At 30.4% G+C, this 23,318-nt stretch overlaps 1 protein-coding gene across 2 annotated transcripts; it reads left to right on the forward strand.

The window, feature by feature from the left end:
* The first annotated feature begins 1,691 nt into the window (after nt 1-1,691).
* Cadps (calcium-dependent secretion activator 1) lies at nt 1,692-21,989 on the forward strand. 2 transcript variants are annotated; one of them, XM_074247063.1, is made up of 15 exons: nt 1,692-2,067; nt 5,928-6,485; nt 6,563-6,730; nt 7,150-7,641; nt 7,710-8,107; nt 8,202-8,666; nt 8,745-9,104; nt 9,207-9,446; nt 12,861-13,161; nt 13,555-13,711; nt 13,824-14,275; nt 16,197-16,355; nt 16,462-16,578; nt 16,657-16,895; nt 18,534-21,989. In XM_074247063.1, exons 2-15 carry the CDS (start codon nt 6,042-6,044, stop codon nt 18,736-18,738), a joined length of 4,197 nt encoding a protein of 1,398 aa, XP_074103164.1. In that variant the 5' UTR covers nt 1,692-2,067; nt 5,928-6,041; the 3' UTR covers nt 18,739-21,989. The 2 variants fall into 2 exon arrangements, with proteins under 2 accessions (XP_074103164.1, XP_074103175.1); XM_074247074.1 differs by having other exon boundaries at nt 12,861-13,158.
* Nucleotides 21,990-23,318: the final 1,329 nt, after the last annotated feature.

The following is a 23,318-nucleotide window of genomic DNA, read 5'->3' on the forward strand; positions in this document are numbered from 1 at the left end:
CGTGTGAAGCCCTAAAAATTTGTGACATCAAATCAAGGGGAAGGGGGTTCTGAAAATGTGACAACCTGTGACAAGGAGGGGGTAGGGGTTAAAAATTCCTGAAATTCGTGTGACGTAACTTATGGATAGCCCTTATGAAAATTTTCCAAACTCTTGCCGATAAACTGCATTGAAAATAAACTTAATTTTTTTCAAACTTCATGATTTATTTATTATCATACCTTGCTCAATGTTATACTCATTAATAAAGATATACTGATCGGAATTTGGATGCTCGTACTCGTGGTGAAGCTCTAAAACGAGTCCCAATTCGTGGAGAAGATTTCATATTGAGTTTGAAAAAAATACATAAAGTTTAAGTACAGATTAACTAGACTAAAAATAGATCAAACTGTTAATCCCATTAGATTAGAAGCAGCATAAAATATTCATAGCTGCTCAATTATTTTATTGACAGGTTGTTAAGTTTTGAAACGGATCAAAAATAATTTGAATAGTAGATAAAATACACGGAGAATATAAAACATCAATGGTTACTGTTTCGTACAAATATTAGAAAAATATCCATAGACAGTAGAGAGTGCTGTATGAAACACGACTGGTTAATGTCAGCGCACGACTTAGTAATGTACAAATAGTAGGCATTAGTTTTTATATGGCGCTCTCCATTGCCTCAAGCATTTTAACCACATTTTCTTTCAAAACACTACTGATTACTGTACAGAATCAGTGCTGTTTTTTTCTTTGTATACAGAAAAAAATTTTTTTCAAAATTTAAATACAGATCAATAAGTTCAAATGCAAATTATTTTGTTTAAAATCAGTCTCAATTTTTCGACCCGGGATACTCCTGATTTCAGTTATATTAAGTGGTGATATTGAATGCCCCAGATTATTAACACAGATAAGACAAAATAAGACAGATCTCTATCTTAGTACCCTAGAGATTTTTACGATCTGATCAGCCTTTTTATCCGCCACGGTAAAGAAACAATTTTGCTTTTTCATCGCCCATCAGTAGACTAATTAATGCTTGTAATTATATTATGCACCAAGACAGTTCTATTGACTCACTTGACTGCACACCATACATTAGCGCTAATGCCCTTGCATCTTTTCGATTAAATATGAGACAAATAGCATAAAATATTCTAGCTTCAACATACATTATTATTTTTAATTTATTCTATAGTCTATTTTAAATCTACTTAACATAAAAATATAAATATAATGTTACTATAATAGCTAGCAACATGTGCAATTAAGCTTACTGGTGAAAGGTATGCTTTCATTTACACATTTTTGTAACCTTGTAATCGGCCATAGAGCTGTTGGCTTTATCAACAAATAAATAAGTAAATTTTCAGTTTGGAGATATTATAATGCATTTCCATGGGGGGTAAAACCCATATCAAAGAGTAATTCTTGCGTGTACAAAACAGTCAGCTGCTATTACAACAAACGCGCAGTCGATCGATGGCCTAGTAGCTCTTCATACAAAGTAGGGAAACTCTTTCCCTCTCTACTTGATTTTGGTTCGAATTGACTGAATTCTCTTTTCTCATTCGTTCTTAGCAACCCCACTCTAATACACCGCATTCCCTTCTCTTAAAATTAGTCGTTCTTTACTCTTTGCCCCTCTTTAGCACCAACCACATTACGTTGATTCAATCTCTTCTATCTTTCTAGCTTTATCACTCATTATCCACCGACCAGTAAACGCGTCACAGTGCGCGAGTCGACAGTAATCGTTTTTTGCAATTTCTGTTTATTCATTTTTGTCGATGAATTTGTCGCATTTTTTTTACCTCTCCTCAAATTCTTTCTCATATATTAGTTATAATAAGATTCATTCTTTAGTCATATTCTTTCATTATTATTTATCAAGTTATTTTATTTTTACCCTTTTCTATTCTATAAGTACATCGCGACACCCCCTTGCGTCCTTTTCAATGATACATCGTCCTCGCTGCCGAACTGTCATATTTCTTACACTCTAGTACCGGTGTTCAATCTGTGCTCAAGTGTATGCTAAAAAAGTTCAGCTACTCAATATATTACAGGATGGTAAGATTGTTAATTAAAAAGTATAAACTTTTTTTTTCAAGTGATTCATTTGATTATTAAGTTACATAACTTCATATTATCATTATTAGTGATACGAATATTAGTTTTTTAATCATAAATGATAGATTTTCCAGGATTAAATTGAATGATAGATACGTTGGTTGGAAAAGTTATTAAAACTATGTAGATACTAACGGGACATCAATATTCTGTGGCATTATTGAGTGACTGAAACTTAAGTTTTATTTGTTAATTGTTCATCGTTGATTGAAAAAATGTCTAGAAACTATATGACACACCCAAGTTTGTATTACTCTGCACGACACATGTGCCACAGTGGTTAGAGCAATGGCGAGGTTTAGAACTCGTGTCTAGATCAATAACGTTCCGTGAAAAATTCCACGATGCGACTACTAACTGTATGTGAATGAGTATTTCACGTATTTATTTTACTTTACTTGTAAAAAATAAGGGAAATTTAATGATTATCTAATTTTTTTTTAGACAGAATTGAACTATAATTGTGTGGGTGTTTGTGTATTATTCTCTCTAGTAGTTTTATACAATCGATATTTCTTTCTTATTATTATTATCATCGAATAGATAATACTACTCTATATATAAATTTAATTTGAGTTTTTATAATTCGGGTAATCAATAAAGCCTTGAGCATATTTGAAGCTTATTCCTTTCTTTCTTTGTTTTAAGAGGTAATTGAAGTAATGATTTCACTGCTGTACTCAAAAAACCTCGTGACCGACATATCAACGGATCTCAAAATAGTGTGCTTCAAGAAAATTAAAATATTGACGTTTTTGCTCTATAAAACTAATATAAATATTGAAAATGTCCTTTCATAAGCAGAGTTACAGTTATTGATAATACATGTTTTTGATACGTGCCGATCAATAATTCATATAGAACTCATTATAAAAATATTAATTAAAAATAATATTGAGATAGGAATCAACGTATTTCAATATCCTTTCATAAAAAAAGATAAAATATATTTCTAATCGCAGAATAAATATTCCGAAACGGAAATACCAAATCGATTGTGAACGGAGCAAAGTTTCTGAACTGTGAAATTTTTTTTTTGTTTGAGAATACTTTAGCTTGTCTGAAAGAATTTCAGTCGTTTTGAGAATTTATAATTAGTTTAAGAAAACAATTTTTTAGCATTTTTGAAGTTAGCTCTAAACAGCAGAACGAGTTCTAACATCTAGTAGCAATATAAATTTTACGAGGAAATTTCGTTTTCGAAAAAATTTATTCGATTTAGATTTCTAAATTAAATCATCAGCTAGTATCAGTGATAGTTTGTTTCACATTGTTTTTTATGCTGATGAGTGTACAAGGACAGGGTAGTTACTTTCGAATTCCATAATAATAAACTTTTTTAGATACAGTCCGAATACACATGAGTGTATTCAAAAAAATTATTAAAGAGCTTAATTGAATAATCCATTCTTAAGGCAGTCATTTCTCAAATACTGGTTTCAGGGAATAATTATTAATTATTCAGACATTATCATTCTTTCAAGTCCACATATAAACGAACAAACTTATCAAGTTTAAAAATCGATATAATAGGGATTTAATTTCAGTAAAAAAGTGGGAAAGCAGTTGACTCTGCAGGCCATCTCTGGAACTTCCCGCTATTTTCAAGCTTTAAGCGTTCAATAATATATTTTTGTGGTAGAAGTCATTGGTATGTTGATTGAGCTCTTTAAAATTAACAATACTAATGTCTTTTCCTAATTGGCAATATAAAGAACAATTCATTCAAACAAGTATATGTATATTTCGAGCTCAAAAATATAGTTGTCGTGTCATTTTGAACTCTCCGAGCTCAAAGATCTGATGGAAGTTTAATAAAATAATATTTTTTGAAGTTTAAATTGCCATAACTTTTAAATTCATGAACCGATTTTCACGGGGTTGGCGGAATTCGACGCAGTTTTTTAAGCCTCATGAAAAAACTATTAAATTTAAATTAATCGAACTAGGAATTTCGAAGCAATTTCGAAAAACACTTTTTTCGGTTTTCTCTCGACAACGTTAACTCACGAACGAATACACCGATTTCGACCGAGCTGGCGGCGATCGATGCAGTTTTTTTTTATATTAAGAGCTGATTAGTTTCCAGAATCGATCGGTGAAGCCGTTTAAAAGTTATTTTAAAAAAACCACATTTGAAAAACATTTTTTTTTGTATTTTTTTTTTAGATTTCTCAAAATGTATCGGTTTGAATCAGTCCAAATTGTATTCAAAATTTAAGTTTGTTCAAGCCCTTTCGAATGGCCTCAACCCTGATGAAATCGGTCGAGCTGCTTAAGATTTATGAGAGGTTCACACACACACACACACACACACACACACACACACACACACACACACACACACACACACATAGCCGACGGACACCGCCGTAAAAATAGTCAGGGAAGAGTTCTAGAATTTCAAAACGTCGAGATCTGATGAAAACTCGATTTTCGCAAAACGGGGTAAAAACCAATAACTTCCCAATTTTTGAAAATTTTCAATTTTCTGAGAGGGAAGTCAAAAATTGTGGGAAATAATAAAATTGTCACATCGTAATCCAGGACCAGACTTTCAATGCAGTCACTTTGATAATTTTACATTTAAAAATTTACTATATTACATCATAAAAGTTTGTATATTTACTTTCATATGCATTTTTACGATATAACATCGTAAATTTTAGTATGTAAAATTATGAAAGTGAAGAGATCGAAAGTTTAATCTTGGATTACCATGTGTAAAAATTGTAATTTTTCCTAAAAATTTTTTCCGCGTATTATTGCATATTCAAGTAGCTTTTGAGGAAAAAATGTATTTGTCTGAGTGTTGTGAATTTTTTACAACTATAGTTCCTTCCAATCACGAAAATTGGTAACTTTGTTGCTTCATATAAATATCTATCGTGAGTATACCCGATTTGAATAAGTATGCAAGTAAAGTATGCGCCGGGTTTTCAGTAATATAAATTTTATCAGAGTCGACATAGTTATCTCGTCATGGTTTCCTTTAACGTTGTTAAAAATAGAGAAAAAATAAACTGAAATGCACGGTCTTGAAGATGAAAATAATAACAGCATTGCTACTAACATATAACTGTACAAAAATATAGATCGATACTCATATATTAATAACTTATACGAATAGTAATGAGAATAAGTGAATAAAACTAAATATTAGAGATAGTATTATTGATAACAAACATTATGTCTTGAAATATAATATTACTTCTATAATTTCGTCACGATTTTCCTGATGAATTAATCATTCTTTAAATAAATTCTCGTCAAGAACATTATAAATTTTACAAAATTTGAGAGCTCATTATTTTCATTAGAATTTTTAAAATCGAGCAATTTGATTATGTCAATTATTCATTATCTTTATTGAATTTGTTTATACAATTCTCCCATCAACTCTACTTTGACTACAAATGTATGTAACAAATTAATCACTTTGATTGCTACTATAGATTTTCAAAGTTCTGCCGTGATTACTTTGTTTCAATATTTTGTGGTCAATTTAAATTGAACTTGAATCACTTTGAGATTTAATTGCTGACTATATTAATCGTCATTCATTACTAGAATAAAAATCATATATATAATTAATTACACATATTTAATTACTTGAATTTAATCGTATTGAAATAATTAAAATTTGAAAATAAATAATAGAGGTTTTGATTTTATTCGGTTAAGTACTTTCGAAATAATAAAAAAATCTCAGTATTTTATTTGATCTATAATTTTATTTCTTTCATATTATTATAAAGTAATATACAATTATAAAGCATCAATGATTTTATTAATTGAAGGTCTAAAAGTGGAGATAAGTCGAGTAACTAAATTGGCAGTTATAAAGAAAGCGTTGCTAGAGACAACTTGCCTGGATTAAAGTGTAATCAGATTTTTGAAGAGTATTCAGCATCATGATTGATCCAAGCTCATCTGATGAAGAAAGTGATGAAGATCAGAACGTTCGTGGATCAGCCAGTGAAGGACGAGGTGCCAGTGGTGGACATGTTTCTCGGCGTCGTGGTAATACTGGAGGCGGAGGCTCTGGTGCAGGCCCCGCCGGAGGTAATGTTAGTGGGTTTACTGCATCACCCGGAGGTCACAGTCAAGGTAGCACTGGCTCACCAAGCTTACATGGTGGATCACATGGTCGTCAAATAGGGGGAGCTCAAGGTCATCCAGCTCAGCAAGAAACTGCAGGCTCTGGATTAGATGTACCTAATTCAGCAAGTGCACGTAATTCACTATCGCCATCGATGAGTGCCACTCAAGATGCCGCCAATTATGCAAAATCTGCGCAAAGGCCAACCAGCCCTTCACCGTCCATTGCTAGCGAAAAAACTGAAGTTGATTTACAAGTAAATATTTATCTTTTAAATACATAAATAAATTAATCAGTTATGTATGTAATAAATTTTTAATTGTTTGATTTTAGGATAAACAAGAACGTGAAGAAGAAGAAAGAAAGACTCGTATACAACTTTACGTATTTATTTCGAGATGCATAGCTTATCCATTTAATGCTAAACAACCCACAGATATGACTCGAAGACAAATGAAAATTACGAAACAACAACTGGAAACACTATGTTCTCGTTTTCAGGTACATTTTATTTATACAAATATATATATATATATATATATATATATATATATATATATATATATATATATATATATATATATATATATATATATATATATATATATATATATATATATATATATATATATAGATATATATATATATATATTTGATTTTCATGATAAATATATCTTAGACCTACGAAGCCATGCAATGAAAATTTCTAATTTCTTTAGAAGCCTCTCAGAGTCTTAATTCTTGAATCTGTAATATATTATCTTCGAATACTTTTTATCAAATTAATCGAGTTTTTTTTTAAATATCGTTTACTTAAACTTTTAAAAATTGAAAATTTTCGAAAAACTTAGAAATAAGGAATTTATGACATGGTAATGAAAGCTTTAATAAGTGCGATGTTATATCTTAAATTTTTGTAGGCTTTCCTAAAAGGAGAGACTCAAATTATGGCAGATGAAGCCTTCCACAATGCCATTCAGAATTACTACGACGTTTTTCTGAAATCAGAAAGAATTGTGAAAATAGTACAAAGCGGAGCTTGTTCCCAGTACGACTTTCGAGAGGTGTTCAGGAACAATATCGAAAAGCGTGTTCGCAGCCTCCCGGAAATCGATGGGTTGAGCAAAGAGACTGTTCTTACGTCCTGGCTGGCTAAATTCGATTGTATTTTTAAAGGAACTGGTGACGAAGACACCAAAAGGCCATCTAGGATGCAACAGCAGTCCTTGAATTCGGAGTTGATATTGTCGAAAGAGCAACTGTATGACATGTTTCAACAAATTCTTGGCATAAAAAAATTTGAGCATCAGCTTCTGTTCAACGCCCTTCTGTTGGATTCAGCCGACGAGCAGGCTGCCGCCATCAGGAGGGAGCTGGACGGTCGCATTCAGAAAGTTAACGAAATGGAAAAGGTAATGATGAACTTAATTCAAAATTTCAATGTGCAATTACTAAGTTATGTTTGTTCTTTCTTCTTCAGAACCGAAAGCTCATGCCGAAATTTCTCCTTAAGGAGATGGAGTCGCTCTACATTGAGGAGCTCAAGTCGTCTATCAATCTACTAATGACTAATTTGGAGTCATTACCGGTCTCCAAGGGTTCGATAGACAGCAAATATGGGTTGCAGAAGCTGAAGCGCCGTAGTGACCGCTCCCGCTACCGCACCCAGGGCTCTCTCGCTAAATTGGAGAGCGACTCCGCTGATTCCGATCCGCAACTCACTAAAATGGACGTGGGTTTGAGTTTTTCTATGGAAGTTGTTGTCATGGAGGTTAAAGGTCTCACAAGCCTCGCGCCAAATCGTATTGTGTATTGCACTATGGAAGTCGAGGGTGGTGAGAAGCTACAAACTGATCAAGCTGAAGCTTCTAAGCCCATGTAAATGATTGAAGAAAAAAAAAAAAATAAAACAATAAAATATTTAATCATTGTAATCTATGTTCTATGTTTTACTTTATTTTCATTCTTACAGGTGGGATACTCAGGGTGATTTTACAACGATGCATCCATTACCAGTGGTCAAAGTCCGTCTATATACAGAAAATCCTGCAATGCTGGCGCTCGAAGACAAGAAATTGGGCGAAGTAATATTACGGCCAACTCCGTTGTCCTCAAAGGTACCCGAATGGCATCGTATGACTGTCGCAAAAAAAGATCCAGATCAAGATTTAAGAATTAAAATAGCTTGTCGAATGGATAAACCACTGAATATGAAACATTGCGGCCATCTCTATGCTATGGGAAAATCAGTGTGGAAAAAATGGAAGAAACGGTACTATGCTTTAGTCCAAGTCTCGCAGTACACATTTGCGATGTGCTCATATAAAGAAAAAAAAAGTGAGCCGTCGGAAATGATGCAGCTCGATGGCTATACAGTGGACTATATTGAAGCCGTTTCTGCTAATATTATGTTTGGAACAGAGTTAGAAGGTGGAAGGTAGTTACAATACTGCAATATTATTGACCTAAATAATATTATGGTTAAATTTATTTGCAAATTATATTATTTTTTCAGGTACTTCTTCAACGCCGTCCGCGAAGGGGACAACATTGTTTTTGCCTCGGACGACGAGAATGAGTGCCATTTATGGGTGATGGCTATGTACAGAGCGACTGGTCAATCTCATAAACCTACACCACCTGTTTCTATTGCTGATAAAAACTCTACCATTAGCAAAATACAAGGAGATGCTGATCGAGCTAGAAAACATGGCATGGAAGATTTCATAAGCGCCGATCCATGCAAATTTGATCATCCTAGTCTATTCAAATTTCTTCAAAATTTAACTCTTGACTACAGGCTTAATGATCCATACTGTTCTTTAGGATGGTTTTCACCAGGTCAACTTTTTGTAATAGATGAATATTGTGCAAGGTAAAGTAACAATGATAATTTACAATAAACAGTCGATATTTGATAAATAGTTTTATAATAGTCAAGTTTTATTATGGTAACCATTATTATTTTTTTATTAAGATACGGAGTTCGTGGATGCCACAGACATCTCTGTTACCTTAACGATCTTCTAGATCGTTCAGAACGAGGCTGTATGATAGATCCCACATTACTCCATTTTAGTTTTGCATTTTGTGCAAGTCACATTTGTGGGAATCGTCCAGATGGGATAGGAACTATAACACACGAAGAAAAAGATAAATTTGCAGAAATCAAAGAACGCTTAACGCAACTATTAGAAAAACAAATTACGAATTTCAGGTAATAGTATTTGATTAGGATTTACTATTAATTTTAAATCTGAAAAATTTTATTATGCTTAGAAATGTGAAAAAATAACTTTTTTCAATTATTATACAGTATCTTAAATTATGCATACGATATCAAAGTTTAATGCTTAAGCTCTATCTTTTACAATAGAGCTTGGCGACATCCATCAGTGCTTCACAGTAGTTAATTTACAAATAATGACATGAAATAACTCATGTTTTTAATTGATTTAAGCCTATTAAACCTATTGTTTATCATAAACTTAAAACATTCCTATAATTTATAGCTTTATTTGCGATTTTTAGCCCACCGTGGATACACAGCTTATACACTTTTCAAGTGCATAGGCCGTGCTTACATAATAGTCAGATAAGAAAAAATTTTTTTTTCGTTTCCAAAAAGTTTCAAATTTAGTTGAGAGTTATTTTTGACATTATTATATGAAACTTTTTGGGGAAAAAAAAATATATAATATTGTACTGTGTCAACATCGTGTATACACGTTGAATAGATGGCGTATTAATTGGTGCATATCCCGAGTTAAAAAATTTAATCTATTTCACGATAAATGAAAATTTTTAATATTTTTCTTTCAATTTAATTTTATTGTGTATATCTATTTTATATAAGAATTTGATATGTTTTAGCTCGTACTATTCCCAATTCAAACCAATTTCAGACCATTTTTAATGTTATAATAAAATTGTTTTCTATTGTTTAAAGACTAAAATCAGACTTTTTTGTCACAATCGTTTAGCTGGTTTTGATCGCATCAAGGTCAAAAACAGACCAAAACGTTCCATCATTTTTAGTCGGTTTTTGATCGTCTGTAGATCAAAAACAGACCTTTTACGAATTTGATAGTAATAATAATAATACTAATAATGAAAATAATCATAATAATAATATATTTATCTATTATTATTTTAATGTCCTCGAAGATCCTCTACAGGGCACGGCTTTTCATTCTCTGAAACTAAAATAGTGACTATTCACTATTTCGTAGTGCAATGTATACCAGAAGGTATACTTCGCACTACCGAATAGTGAATACTGCTCATTATATGAAACTTGAAAGGATAAAGTTTAATATTTATCTTGTCATCTTGTCAAAATTTTAATCTTCTCGATATATTCAGATTGTGCTTAATATCGGTACTTAGAAAACTCTAAATTTAGATCCAATGAAACGATGAGAACTATTTTACGTTTGTTAATACAAATTTATCAATTATAACTGCAACTAATATTCGCAGATACAAAACTTTAAAAACTTTTATTAGCCGTGAAATGTTAAGCTATAACAAATCAATGTGACAAATGTAAGGTTATGTTCAACGATCAGTTTATAAATTAAGAGAGCGCATGAATATATTATAAATTAACTTATTTTTTCAAATAAATGTGACATAATAATTTTTAATAAGATACTTAAGACTTGAAAAAATTATAAGTTGCCATCTTAGTCGACTTTTGGCCTTTGAACATTTAGAGTTTAAATTTTATATCAACAGTATGAGATTTCATATTGAGATTGAAAACAATATATAAAATCCAATTACAGATAAACTAGAATAAAACATTAAACATTAGACTTTTCAGCCTCATTTGATTAGAAACAACATACAATATTTATAGCTGCTAAATTATTTTACTGAAAGGTTGTTTAGACCAAAAACGGATCAAAATGATTTGAATAGTAGATCAAATACAGAAAAAAATATTTTTAAAAGTTTAAACACAGATCAATAAGTTCAAATGCAAATCATTTTACTCAAAATCAGATTAAATTTTTCGACCCGGGTACACGATTAGTTTCAAGCTGCATCAGTTTTATAAAAATTTCAATAAAACTGAAATCTACGCTCTCAAAAAATGGGAATTAATTTTACTCCGCATATACTCCCATTACTCGGAGTACTGGAGTGAAGTAATTAAACACTCCGCGTTTGGAATGAATCCAGAGTTTTTTTTTTTTCGCGGAGCGATTTCGGAGTGGGTCTGGATTTTAATCCCAAAAACATACGAGTGCGGAATTCTTATACTAAAATCAATTTTTGTTTAACTGAAACAAGTTTTTTTATATGTCAAATTATTTTTTTTGGCTGAATTAAGATAAATTTTACTCAAAAAAATTTTTTTTTGATTTATATAAACTTGACAAAAAACTTTATGGCAACTTCGAAAATACTCGTCAAAAACTCGACGAAAACGCTAAAAAAAAAACTCCACAGCAACTCCGAAAACATTCGACAAAAACGCTAAGAAAACTTCATAACGATTCCGAAAAAACTCGTCAAAAACTTTTTGAAAACTCCAATAATATACTTTTGTGACTCCGTATCATAACTGCACACAATACTCCTTGAATACACTCCTAAAACTCCTCGTAAACTCCGATTATACCTCGATTAAACTCCGAGAGGGAGTGTACTCCATAATAACTCCGCGTAAACTCCGAGTTTACGCTGAGTCGTCGAAACCGCTAGGGAAAGTTTTTAAAATTCGAATTTCAACAGAAATTAAAAAACAATTTATTAATTGTATTTTTTAAATTTCTAAATACGCATTTTATCATTTTTAAACGAGTCAAAACTATTTTTTTATTTTTATTCAATAAAAAAGAAAATTAACAATTTAGTCCTCAGAGCGAAGTCTGTTAATAAAATAATTTCAACCCGTCTTAGAGTAAATTTCATTCTCGTTGGAAATAAATTAATCTAAAATCATTCACTCCGCATTCACTCGAAAATTTTTGACAGTGTACAAAATTATTTTTATGATTTTATGTATATTTTCTTTCAACTGTCCATCTTCCCCGGTTTGAAAAAATCGAGATTAAAAAAAAAGTCGATCATTGTCAACTATCTCAAAATCCCTTGATTTCTTTAAGAGATATTTTTGTAGAAGAAAGTGTTTTTTTTTTTTTTTTTTTTTTTCCCAAGAACTTCTTAACTTGATGGATCAGTTTTCTGCACTCAGAAAATGTTGTATGCAAAAATTCGTATCGAATGTTTCAAACACATCAAAACTCGTTTAATTCGAGAAATATTGAAATTCAAAAGTTTTGAAAAAACATTTCATTAAAACGACTACCGGATCTTAGAGCTTGAAATGCTGTTGTATTTGTGAGCTCAAAGAGTTCAAAACTTCATAGCGGGTTAGTGTCGGGCATTGTAAATTTGAAAATAGCGGAAAGTTCTAGGGACGGCCTGCAGGGTCAATCGCTTTTTGAGATTTTTTAGTACTTGAAACATTCGAGATTCTTCTAGAATAAATATCAAAGAAATTCCCACTATTAATTTTTCTTGATGTATAAGTATTTGAAAATAATTATTTTGTAATATATTAATTTTATAATACAACCAATGAAATATCTAATACATTAAATTATGTTATTTTTAGGTACACCTTTCCATTTGGTCGTCCAGAAGGTGCCCTGAAGGGTACTTTATCTCTTCTAGAACGTGTTCTTATGAAGGATATTTCATCAAACGGTCCATCTGATGAAGTTCGAGGGATCATAAAATCATGTTTAGAAACAGCAGCGCTTGTTAACTATGAGATGTTATCAGCAGCAGCTAAAATTGAAGATGAATATAATGCTGAAGATGTTCCCCCAAGGAAAAAATTAGAAGATCTTAAAAGATTAGCTGAGCTTTGTGTTGATTTACTTCAACAAAATGAGGAACATTATTCGGAGGTATTAGTTAGGTTTTTAGAACTGAGTGTTGATTGTTAAGGGCTTTCGAGGTAGAGGGAAAGCATGCTTTTAAACAGATTCAGGTAAGGGTCTAAAACCTCCTCAGAAGACAAATCTATACATTATTATTATTATTATTATGAAAATATTTATTATATTATGTTGCCTTGAGCTTATCGCTCAAGTTAATAATTCATCGTAGCATAAATTTATTTTGTAGAAATAGCTTATAGAATAGAAGGATATTAGAAATTAGTTTGTAGTGTCTTCTGAGTCCTCGAGAGTTCTTTGCCCATGGCTGGCGGTCCCACCACCTTGGGCAAAAGAAAAATTTTCCACCGTATATGTGTGTCGTCCAATATTTTCACGTTTCGCTCCTACTACACTGCACCGCAGGCGTTCGCCTGGTTCAGCGATCTCCTGGTGGAGCACGCTGAGATCTTCTGGTCTCTCTTTGCCGTTGACATGGACAAAGTATTATCCGAACAACCACCTGATACCTGGGAAAGTTTTCCATTATTTCAAATTTTAAACGACTATCTTCGATTAGATGGTAAGTTTTATTGATGAGTATTTTTATCTGTTCTATACATTATATTTTTATATTCAAATAAATTCCAATTTTTTTTCCTAATCCTCTAAAAAATATTGAATAAATGTAACAGATAATTTGAAAAATGGACGATTTCATCAACATCTTAGAGACACATTTGCGCCTCTAGTGGTACGTTATGTAGATCTTATGGAGACATCGATAGCACAATCTATTCACAAAGGATTCGAAAAAGAGCGATGGGAAATTAAAGGAAATGGATGTGCTACTTCAGAAGACCTTTTCTGGAAACTCGATGCTTTGCAATCCTTTATTAGTGGTCTTCATTGGCCTGATCAAGAGTTTAGGCAGCACTTAGAACAACGCTTAAAGCTTATGGCGTGTGATATGATAGAATCGTGTATCCAACGAACTGACGATGCATTTAAACAATGGTTGAAAAAAGGCGTAACATTTATCTCTACTGATTATATAATACCCTCTGAAATGTGTGCTATGGTAAATGTTATTTTAGACGCGAAAAATCAAAGCTTTAAGTTATGTGCAGTCGACGGAGTTGACGTTGTAAGTACAATCATTTTTTCATTCTTTTAATTAAATCAAATGTAGTCAAATGATAAATATTAGTGGAAAATAATGAGATCCTGGGAAAAAAGGTTTAGATGTAACCAGACACAATTATATCTGGCCAGATCCATTTATATTTGACCAGATATGGGATTTGAGACATAATCAGATCTAGTCATATCTGATCAGATGTAAATAGACATAACTATATCTGAGTTGAAAAATATATTAGACATGAAAAGATGTTATCATATCTGGCCAGAAATAACTATATCGGAGCTGTTAACAGCATCAGATTCGATCAGATCTGATTATGTAGTTTTACTTATATTAGAGTAAATGGTAATAAGGATGAATAACAATGGGTCTTTAATTCTTCCCATTTATTTATTGAGAAAGATATTCATTATTTTTTATTTCTTAATAAATTTTGTTTAGTTATTTAGAGCTTGACATTTATAATTTTTAACTTTCATAAGTGTATTCATCGACATCGAGTAGATATGTTGCTTCGTTTTATCTGGTGATATTTGATCAGATCTGAATAAATCTATTCAGATCTTGTGATATTTATTATAAACAATTTTTTAGTACATCTGATCAGATCGAGTTATATCTGACCATGTCTTGCCAGTTAGAGACAATTCAAAGATCTGGCCAGATCTAATCAGATTATTTTTAGATATTGATTTCTAAAAAATCAATCTTTTGCATAGGTCCTCATGTCGGAATTTACTCGGAATTTTGTCGTAATATCTCGTAACTAGTAGAGTAAAGCTTAGAAATAATGTTAGTTGAAAAAGTTATATATATGTATATATAAATTTGGATGTTGCCACGATTATGCTTATAGTTCTTGACGGATATAGATGAAATTTGCTACACATATTTTTTGGATAATAACCTTAAATGAGTTCGAAGATGAGTGACATCCGTCAATAAATTTAAAAATGGTAGCTCCTCAAAATTATCAAAATGGTGAAAATCGCATTTTCGGAGGCTTCATTGATGGATAACTTTTGATTGAAAAGAAATGGCTAATTTTTAATAAATTCTTGTGAAAGCTCATGAAACTCCCTTTAAGTTGACGTACATAATATTGAAATTTTGACCATTTTTAGTTACCTTATCAAAGTTAAGAGTTCTATTGAACCACTTTCAGGCAATGTGTAGTACAACCAACTTGTGAATGTTATTCTATCGAGAATTTTTAACAGATCTTAATGAAATGTAGTATACAGATTCCTTACACAATTAGCTTTTAATTATTAGTTTTTTATTAGTTAATTATTAGTTTTTTTTTTTTTTTTTTTTTTTTTTTAATTAAGAGTTCAATTAGACCATTTTCAGGCAATGTGTAATACAACCTACTAGTGTATGTTAAAATAAATTTCATTCAATGTCAAATGAAAGTTATCGAGACAAAATGATAATTCATTCTATGAAATCTACCTTCCATTTCGGGTGTAGCCGAATGGCGTTCTTCTTTGAGTTATATCTGGTCAGATCTGCTTACGTTTGGCCACATCTTGTCAGATAGAGACAATTTAAGATCTGGCCAGATCTTTTTATATATGGCCAGATCTAATCCGTTTTTTCCGGGATAGAGCAAAGATTAAAATGAAAAAGCGTTACCAAAATAGATTCTCTCGGTGATAATTGATAAAATTGATTGATAGAATTTTCCAGGTGTAAACTTTCAAATAACAAAGTGATACTTAATTTATAACGGGATTTGTATTTAATACGCTTGGATCCAAAAACTTGGCTGCTGAATACCAGGCTATTATTCTTTCTAGTTATATAGTAGAAGTTTTAATTCATCCAATAAATTACTTAAATTAGATAATAAAAAATTAAAATTTGTAATTGCCAATAAATTCCGTATATAATTGTACTAACATTCTTATCATTTTAGCACCAGTACCACGCCAAAATTGATGATTTAATCGATAAAACATCAGCTAGTATGAATCAGGGAATGATTGACAAACTTGTCGCAGTTTTAGATGCAACTTTATCGAAATTATCACGTTACGACGAAGGATCATTCATCGGTTCAATTCTTAGTTTTACGGTACATTAATTGCATATTAACTTTTAATTTCTTCTAGTTTCAATTTCGAGTTTTTATTTGTACAAATACTTTTATTATAATAATAATTTGGAGTTCGGATGTTTAGAAAGTCTCTGGCAGTGGTAAAGAAATGGGTCAAGCTTACGTTAATTTCACAAGAAATTGTATGGATCAAATTCGTAGCAAAGTCATCGACGAATTATGGATTTTGAACTTCTTCGAGGTATAGTAACAATAATAACTATTTTATGAATCGATACAATAAAAACGGATGTTTGAATTGCATCTTTATGAATTTTAGCAATGGTATACTGAACAAATCAAAATGCTTTGCACATGGTTATCAGACAGATTGGATCATAGTCTTCATCTTTATCAGTGTACTTGTTTAGCTCACATTGTAAAGAAAGTTTATTCAGATTTTGAGCTCCAAGGAGTGATGGAAGATAAATTGAATTCGAAGACATATCAGACGATAGCGCAAAGAATGCAAACGGAAGAAGCAACTTGTGCCTTAACAATGAGTGCTCAGAATGACGAGTAAGTGATTTGTTTCAGCAAAGTTATTATGGAAGTTAATAAATAAATCGCGACCCAAATGCCAAAAGGGCGCATATCAATTTATACGCTTTTTTGGCTTTGCAGTGCCAAAATTGCGTATACATTTTTTTTTTACTAATCGCTTTATTAACATTTTCTAATTCTAAAAGTAAAAAAATAAATTTCCAAAGCCAAAAGGGCGTATGTTTTATAACTTTTTTAACTTATACTTCCTTTTAGCTTTAGGATATTGAAGATTTAGCGACCTAAATCCAAAAGGGCGCATAATTGTTTTTGCCGATTGCTTTAAATTGTAATTTGTATGTTACTAATTTTTCTGCAGAATTGAAAATATATATTGACTATTAAATTACAAATAGGTATTTGTAAAATGATTTGATAAATGATTTTGATTTATTTTTTAGAGTTAAATTTCATATTTCAGAGCAAAATTGAAAGTTTTATTATACGTCCTTTTATCTTTAGGATAAACTTTTTCTAAAGCCAAAAGGGCGTATGTTTTAAGATATGCCCTTTTGACATTAGTATGTCGAAAAATTTTTTTGACAAATCTTTACGTTTTGAGCAGTTCTAAGTTGAATGGCGAAAAAAAAAATTTTATACGCCCTATTGGCATTTGGGTCGCGAAATAATAAAACTTAAAAAAAAGGAATGTATTAATTAACTAAATAGATAGTTTTGTAATTTCACTGAGTTTCCGCTATTTCATTTTACTTTTTCTTAGGAGTTTTGTGATTATCTCAAGTTTCATGAAGTAACATAAAAGATATCAGTTTTTAAAACGTAAACAATATTTCTTCGATTTTTAAACAAATTTTTAAAACTATTTATCAATTTGACAATTTAAAATATTTGATTGCAGAAAATGTACTAATTAATATACTGGTTCGAAATAGTCTAGCTCCAAAGTATTTTGAGAAAAAATTTTGTTCAAGATTGTATTCTGTAGCTTACCTTTAATAGGTCATCAAAATACCTGATAAAATTGAATAGGAATTTGACTGGTATCGATATAATTTCGATACTAAACTAACTTAATTTTAGTTATCGATTTTATATTACAGGATCAGTTGATAGTGGGCACGTTCAAGTTTACTAAGATCTTGTAAGATGTTGTACAAACGAGAGCATTAATACCTGGGTTAAAAATGGATGAGAGGGATGGAATTTGTAACCCAGGCATTAATGCTCACGTCTATACCAAAAACTAAAAGTGACTACATTCTCTCTAAAGAACATCTATAAAAAAAAATGCAAGGTATACGAACCTGAGCTCAGTCCAGCTTAGTAGACTTAGTAATGAACTTAGTTTACTAACTTGAACGAGCCCAATATTTCTGTAAATCTCGCGTTTTGTATATACCCTGATTAAAAATATTGATTGAAAAGTATTGGGAATCAGTTACCCTATGTGAACTGTATATCTATATATACATGAAAAAGAATTGAAATTATTCAAAAGTATTCTAATTTCATCATTTTCAATCCTTTTCAATCAATATTTTTAACCAGGGTACTATTACTGCCAAAGAACATTCCTTAATTTTAAGAGTATTAAATATAATTAATTATTAGTATTTATTGGTTAGTTACAAATTAATTTATTTTTTAATACAGAGGACTTTCCGAGAATGGAAATGACGACGACGTTGAACGACCAAAAACAAAAGTTACTATTGTCGAATCTGCAGGCGCGGATGATGCAAATTACGTCGCCAATCTTACCAATGTAACGTCTAATGTTGTAGGAAAAGTTGGAAGTATGTTTGGTAAAGGGATTGGCGGTCTTTCAACGAAATTCGGTGGACCGAGCTGGTTTTAGATTTATTAAATAGTAAAATCACGAAAGCAACATAATACATAATACCAAAAATTAACACTCAATAAAAATACTATTAATATTGTTATTATTGATTTTTATTATTATTAAAAATAATAGAGAATATCTGAATTATACAAAAAACTACTTAATGCATTGATCTATAATAACGACACAAAAAACTAAGCAGATAGTAATACGATATAGTTCTATACGTAAAATTCATAGAAACGAATTCTTGTTGTAACTTATGTTATAAGAGTAAAAAAAAAAAATCGAGCAAAATATTTATTTTGATTGATAATAGATGATGTATATCTTAATGACTGAGTGAAATAAGTTATATTGATTTGTACAACAAAATGTAATGCCTAAAGTTTGAATGTAAGTGATCGAATAATTAAGATCATATTATAATAAAAAATATAAACTTAAACAAAATACTGGTGTTCGTTTGCCAACTGAATATATAATTACAAAAAGGGCAGACTCGTTATATACATATTTATATACAAGCATATATGAGGGAGTATTAAAAATGTTTTGTTTTAGCTCAGACCTTGAAAATGGTTGTAACGGGAGATAAATTTTCCTTTTAATTATCACACGGGTTCGATATTCAAAAGTTCTATTTAAGTTTTATAAAAAATTATTAATCCTACAAGCTATCACTAAAATTTTTAGCTATTTCAAATTTGAAAGCTATCAAAAATATACTTCTAAATTACAAACACTTGAACGAATAAATCGATTTTGGTTCGGTTTGCGGCTATCTCTTAAATATATAAAACACTATGATTGGTAAAAAAAAAACTGTCAACAACCAAAACCTCTTTTTCAGGCTTGAGCACGAAAATAAGTTGTATTTTTTAACATTCCCATATATATACACATATAATGTATATCGCAAAGAATTTTTTTTTGTAATATATGGTCGAAAAATACATCATAAAATACTTATAGAAAATATTTTTGGCGTAAACATTTTGAATATTTAACGCTGTTAATTAATAGGAATAAATAATAAAGATAATTAATAAATGTAATGTTAATTACTATTGTTGAGTTTTAAAAATTTTGAAACTATGCTAATAATCGTACTTATAGAAAAATACTTATGTCATCTGATGAAGTGAAATGTGATAACAGCAAAGGTATAACTTAGTGACCACTTGTCAATTGCAAGAAAATTCGAGTTCGATGTTACTACAATTCATAAAACAAATATCCTGTAAACAAATAATATCTATATTTTTATTTGTAGACATATCACACCTATATTGTTCGTGAATTTTTCTACAAAAAAATCAGTAAAATTGAGTCCTTATATTTTCCTACACTATTGATTACTAATCTTCACAATTTGTGTATTATCTATAATTATATAAAATGTATAAATTGCTATTCCCTTTTTACAGTTTTAAAAGTTAGCTTGAAGATTGAAAAAAAAACTTCTTGCAACAATTCAATTTCTTATCTCCTTAATTATCTATAGTATGAACAATTTTTTTTTAATTATTAAATAAGTGGCTGAAGGAATATATTCTTTCATTCGTCTAACCACAAAAGTGTTGTATTATTAAATTTGCTAATTGTTGTAAATTTTTAACTTTCTTAGTGATAACTTAAAAATCACCTGTTTTTGAATTTCCATAAAATAATTTCTTAAATTAGAGCTTGTAAGTTAATCGTGTTACATACGATTTGTTCCTTTTAAATTTTTCGGCTTTGTTGTAAATTTTTGAAAGCTCTTAAACTATTGTAATGTTTCAAGACTCATAATTTTCGCATAAATATTAAAGAATAAATATTATCAATATTGAATAAATTTTTCCTCTTGTCAAGTATAAAAGTAAAAAGGTTCCTGTAGTAAAATATCTTTAAAAAATGTAGGTCAGAGTTTATTGCTAAATGAAAATCTCAAAATTTGTTTCATTACATGTGTTTGATAGGAAAATTATCAATTTAAAAAAAATCAATAGCAAGTATATCTTTAACAAAATTAGGCAAATTTAAAATCTGACGATTTTTAACTGAATGCTTTAATTTAATTTAATAATTTTTATCATTATAAATTAAAAAAACCATTGAAATAGAAATGAGCTATCACGATTTTCTTATTTTCTCTTATGTAGAATTATTTCCATGACTTTAAATATTGATACCCGAAAAAACAAAGAAAACAAAAAGACAAGATAAACGACAAAAATAGAGCTTTTGAAATGAATATCGAGATTTTTGTAATGCAACCACATATCTTGACTTTCGAAAGTTAAAACTTTGAATCGAAAAATTGATAATTAACTACATCTAAAAAATAAAATAAAATTGTAATTCATACAGTAGTTGTTTAACAAATTACGATTGATAAGTATTATTTTCAAACAACTATTTATTTTTTATAAACCATTTTCTACGTTGCCTTAAAAGTTTCAATTATTAAAATACGGGGATGGGTTAGAGAATCCTCGATATTAAATTAAAATAAAAGTTCCATCTATTTTTTGTTCACAATAATTTTTTATAAGTTCAATTTCTTCCTTTGAAGTACAAATAAATTATGAAATATTCCCGTTGTTAAGTTCTGAGGATATTTCGAGTTTTTAAGAATATACATCAAATTTTGAAAAGTTACCATTTATTTCTTTATCGTTGATTTTGTAAAAATAACTTCTTAGAATTTTAAGATTGATTTTTTTAACGGAGCTCTAATCGCAGTTTGAAAATTTAAAAAACTTTACCAATTTATGTTTCTATGACTGAAAGGCGTTTTTTTTTTCTTCAAGAGTAAACGTTCAGTTTTGTAAACCTAATAAAATAAGAAATGTGCCGTTAAAAGTTTTTTGAAAATAAAAAGATAATTAAAAAATTAATTAATGATAAATTAGAACAATTATATTACGACAAGCCTACCATCCATAGAAAAAATATTATTGATACGTTTTTTCGTTTCAATAATTAATAGTTCAAGAAAAAACTTGAAAACATAGTATTAATAATTATTTAAATTTAAATTGAAAAATTTTTTTAATAAACTTTCAAAATCTTGTTAAAAATGAAAACTTGCAAAATTTGAGAGTTAAAGACCTTAACTTGACACATTTTTCCAACTCATAAGTTTGCCCAATTTTTTTATCTTTTTAGTTGAATGCAAGCAAAAAATTTTATTTGTCTTACTTTTACTGGTTTTTAGGAAAAATGCAGTTGAGCAATTACATCTCTCATAGTATTATGTGGCACTTCAAAAGGGAAAATTGTATTAATTACAGTTTTAAATATATACTTTTTTGAAAATATAAAATTATTATTAAAAGCAATTCTTAGTTTGTAATGTGATTTCAAAACTTTATAACTCCAAAATGTACTTCCAGAAATAATAAAATTTTTATTTAAAACTGTAATTTTTTTAGTTTTGTGTCCAGTGTGCCAGCGACTAAATTAAGAACAGTAATTTGTCAACCTCTCTTTTTTTTCAGGTTCAGTTTTAACAATTTCAAAAGCAAATTTTAGAGATTTTCTCACAAATATTGGTAATAACTGTAAGAATTATTTGTTCTAAAAACATTAGTTTCTTCTACTACTGTCTAATACTGTCAAAGTAATTTCTTGCATATGTGGCAAAATACGTATACACATCATATCTATGTGGAATTAAATAATTTTGGACTTAATAAATTTGGAAAAAAATGAGAGTTTACTTATTGAACTTATTAGAAAAATGAGATAAAAAATAGAGTGAGCAAGTAAATCGTAGACTATATTTTTTGTAATAGTTTTTTATAGACAGTGTTTTAGCAGTTCTACCCATGTTGTATGAAATCGGCTAATCAAAAAAATTAATCTCAGTAGTGAAGCTGGGGGATACCGACATTACAGGAATCGGTTTTACCAACAGAGGGTCTGTGTCCATGCTAAGTACCAATTGTTGATATGGGTGACCTGTTTTACCGACAATTTGAGAATATGGTCGAGGTTTTGCAGGTGGCGCTGGTGGTGAATTCCGCCGCCATCTTACTGTCCGCCATTTCCCCGCCATTTTTAAAATTTATCCGCCATTTTGAATTGTGAATCCGTCATTTCAATCCGCCATTTTGAATCCGTCATCTGGTGGCTGCTATCAGCCATTTGAATCCGCCATCTGGTGGCTGCTATCCGCCATTTTGAATCAGATTTCCGCCATCTGGTGGCTGCTATCTGAAATCCGCCATTCTGAATCCGCCATTTTGAATTTGCTATCTGAAATCCGCCATCTGGTGACCGCTATCCGCCATTTTGAATTGTGAATTCACCATTTTGTTAAAAAATGCACCTGTGATCTAACCATCAACTATAGTTGCTTAGATCACAGGTGCATTTTATTGTTCATAATCTGAAAAGGTTTATATATTCAAACTGCATGTATGACGAGTACATGCGAGAAGATACACCATCTGGTGATGTTTTTGTCAACCTTAGGTTTAAGCCTGTTCAAGGTCATACGCAGTTTTCTTTGTTCTCCTGCGTAGTAGATGACGTCATCAGATAGGTTTGAACCTGTTCAAGGTCTCGTAACTGCGTAGTTTTCTTTGTTCTATTTCTAACTG

This window comes from Cotesia typhae, unplaced genomic scaffold (assembly GCF_013202065.1).
Source record: "Cotesia typhae breed Kobodo isofemale line unplaced genomic scaffold, CoteBio_Ctyphae contig_119, whole genome shotgun sequence".
NCBI classification, from domain to species: Eukaryota; Metazoa; Arthropoda; class Insecta; order Hymenoptera; family Braconidae; genus Cotesia; species Cotesia typhae.

What these genes read in the sequence shown, in the direction of transcription:
- Cadps (XM_074247063.1), top strand. Translation starts at nt 6,042, where the DNA reads ATGATTGATCCAAGCTCATCTGATGAAGAAAGTGATGAAGATCAGAAC. An exon ending in AAACTGAAGTTGATTTACAA is followed by an intron (nt 6,486 to 6,562) that starts GTAAATATTTAT and finishes GTTTGATTTTAG; the next exon opens with GATAAACAAGAACGTGAAGA. An exon ending in AGGAACATTATTCGGAGGTA is followed by an intron (nt 13,162 to 13,554) that starts TTAGTTAGGTTT and finishes ACTGCACCGCAG; the next exon opens with GCGTTCGCCTGGTTCAGCGA.